This window comes from Sinocyclocheilus rhinocerous, unplaced genomic scaffold (genome assembly GCF_001515625.1).
Source record: "Sinocyclocheilus rhinocerous isolate Xijiao unplaced genomic scaffold, SAMN03320098_v1.1 scaffold1386, whole genome shotgun sequence".
NCBI lineage: Eukaryota > Metazoa > Chordata > Actinopteri > Cypriniformes > Cyprinidae > Sinocyclocheilus > Sinocyclocheilus rhinocerous.
The window spans coordinates 1078150-1080649 of NW_015660628.1; the positions used below are offsets into that span (position 1 = coordinate 1078150).

At 42.2% G+C, this 2500-nt stretch overlaps 2 protein-coding genes across 4 annotated transcripts in view; one reads left to right on the forward strand and one right to left on the reverse strand.

The window, feature by feature from the left end:
* The window catches only part of LOC107725387 (protein FAM83G-like), an 8999-nt gene extending 6840 nt beyond the window's left edge, over nucleotides 1–2159 (reverse strand). The window contains exon 1 of one of the 3 annotated variants that reach the window (XR_001638115.1): nucleotides 1262–2159. Coding sequence is in view for 2 of the 3 variants with exons in the window: in XM_016534626.1 (XP_016390112.1) it covers nucleotides 1262–1723 (462 nt within the window). In the remaining variant the exon portion in view is untranslated. The remainder of the gene's footprint in view (nucleotides 1–1261) is intronic. The other 2 variants (XM_016534626.1, XM_016534627.1) reach the window with 2 other exon arrangements.
* Nucleotides 2160–2470: 311 nt separating this feature from the next.
* Nucleotides 2471–2500, forward strand: part of LOC107725345 (sodium/glucose cotransporter 4-like) — a 6415-nt gene continuing 6385 nt past the window's right edge. Inside the window, exon 1 of the mRNA XM_016534583.1 lies at nucleotides 2471–2500. This exon is cut by the window's right edge and continues 81 nt beyond it. Coding sequence (XP_016390069.1) covers nucleotides 2482–2500 — 19 coding nt within the window. The 5' untranslated portion in view covers nucleotides 2471–2481.

The following is a 2500-nucleotide window of genomic DNA, read 5'->3' on the forward strand; positions in this document are numbered from 1 at the left end:
ACAGTTCAACCGAAATATTCAGATGTGTGCAGCACATTTTATGGAGGACTGTTTCCTGATCCTGGTAGAGTAGACTACAATGCTGGCTGTTCTGACTCACAGACTGTAAGTACGTTTTCATTTAAAGGATTTGCCACTGATGATTCAAACGCGAGTTTTGGGCAGTGTTAGAGTAGCGCTTGTTGTTTGTCATTTCTCCTATCACAAATGCAGACATGGTTTTATGTTTACGCAGCGCAATGCAAGGCAATGCGTAAAAAGACAGTATAAGTCATTATAATCCGTAATTATGTCCCCACTGGATGCAACAAATGCCTCGTTTGTAATGGGTTTTAATGTTTTTGTCTCGTCGCTCCATCACAGTATGGTGAGGGGCGTAACATTTCCGTCTCACGCTTGAGGTATTTGGCCAATCATAACGCACTGGATAGCTGGCCAATCAGCGTACACCTCGCTTTTCAGACCAATGAGCTTTGTAAAAATCGACGCGTTTCAGAAAGGCAGGGCATAGAGGAGAAACAATAATGTACAGTATGTGGAAAATAATGTGTTTTTTTAACCTTAAACCGCATAAACACATTTCATTACACCAAATACACAAAATAATGTTCTTTTTAGCAACGTCATATGACCCCTTTAACACTTTTGACCAAAAAATGTTTTACAGTGAAAGAACTTTTTGAGGTCCACAATTAAATTTAAAACAAGTATTATTGTTCATTGCACTTATAAGCTTTTCTGAAGAAACTATTATGATGAAACATCAAGAAATTCATGTTAATTTTCCATAAGTTCAGAAATGTTTTCCAAGAACGTTTCAGACATAGATATGTATGGTTTCTGTAACCACAAGACACTAGACTACAAGTTTGTCAGGATCTGTGAACAGAAATCGCTTTCACCTGATGTAACCATAACAACCGACGGCTGCTTCAGCGTAAGTTTTGGACGACACACTGTCAAAATAAGTGAACGCTGTCATTATTTAACAATTTAGTATAGTTTTACATATCACAAATCTGAAACCAAATCTCTTGTGGTTAAAATGGTTGACATTTGCCTAACTGCACTAAAAGAAAAGGAAAACTGGGTTGCGTTCACGATTTTGCACCATACTTCTTTAAAAAAAAATCGATCTTTTGAAAGTCACAGAAGAGCCTATAGAACCGGGTAAGAACGGTTCTTTTTGAGGGTGTACAGTGTTTCTGTGGCTGACTGACCATACAATCGTCCTTTTTTTAAGTTTCTCTAGATTACCCACCTTCTGTGCTTGCGCGATGGCCTTTCTCACAACCTCTTTTATATGCGTCGTCTGTCCGTCCACTGGCGGTTGCGTGAACACATTGACGCGCGTCACTCCGCGGTAAGAATTGCAGTCTGGCCATCCGAGGTCCAGATTCGGTATGGAGGTATCAGAGCGGTCCGGCCAATACTGCAATGAAATCGCACCGTCCTCTCCCTCTGTCGTACCATCTGGTTTTTGATGCTCAGAACCGGGTTTATAATCTTCTATGCTCCGACGCAACCACTCGAGTTCGGGTTCAGACAGGAAAGGACGCAGCTCGTGCTCTTTCACATGGGCGTCAAATGCGTCGCGTCCTTTCGTGATAAGCGCTTCAAGCGCGAGCCGCTGATCCTCGCTGTAAAAAAACTCCGGTTTGGATTCATTCAGACGCCAGTTCACATGATTGTCATCAAGACACTGAACCTGAGAGAGAGCCATAGCGTTTCCACACACAAACCGAATTAAAGCGGGTTCTTATTTCTTCTCGTTATTATTATTTAAGTGTCACTATAATCCCAGAAAAGTATAAAAACTCTTGTTAAAGGTTGTTAACTACTAGAAAACTCCTTTTGCAATCGAGGTAAACGGTTTCCATGGTAAAGTGAGACCTGGCCTTTCAATCGATTTTTTTCTTGTCAAAAATAAAGCGGCTCAGCGATAACTTGCGCACAAAAATGCTCGTTTTTTCATAAAAATAAAGGCAATATTGTTTCTTAAAGTTATAAAAGATGCCTCAAATGTTATTTGATCATGTTCCCCGAGCAGAGTCCTACTTCAGTACAGGACGCCGTTGACCGCTGAGCCGGAGATCATCTTTCAGTTAACCAACAGGTAGAATTGAACAAAAGCATCTCCACAGGCACTAGTGATTAGACACACCTCAGTCACCTGACCGGGAGGGGCAAATACACACACACATACGCGCAACAGACTGCAGCCAAACCGACTGGATCCGAGTTTAGGGTCTTCCACAAAAGCTTGAACCCTGGAAACCTCCGACGCCGACGAAAAACAAGCTTCCGGATTGTTCACCAGAGTGTTGCAAGTTAAACAAAACTTTTTCCACGTCTCCCGATATAAATAATGTCCTGAGTTTGTTGTCCAGTAAAGTCCTGTGGGGTTTTGTGTTACTTTGCCCTACTTCTGTGGAGCTGGAAAGAGGAAGAGGCTGGATGTCAGTGGTTGCATGAGCGCCGATGACGCGGCGTGCAGCCG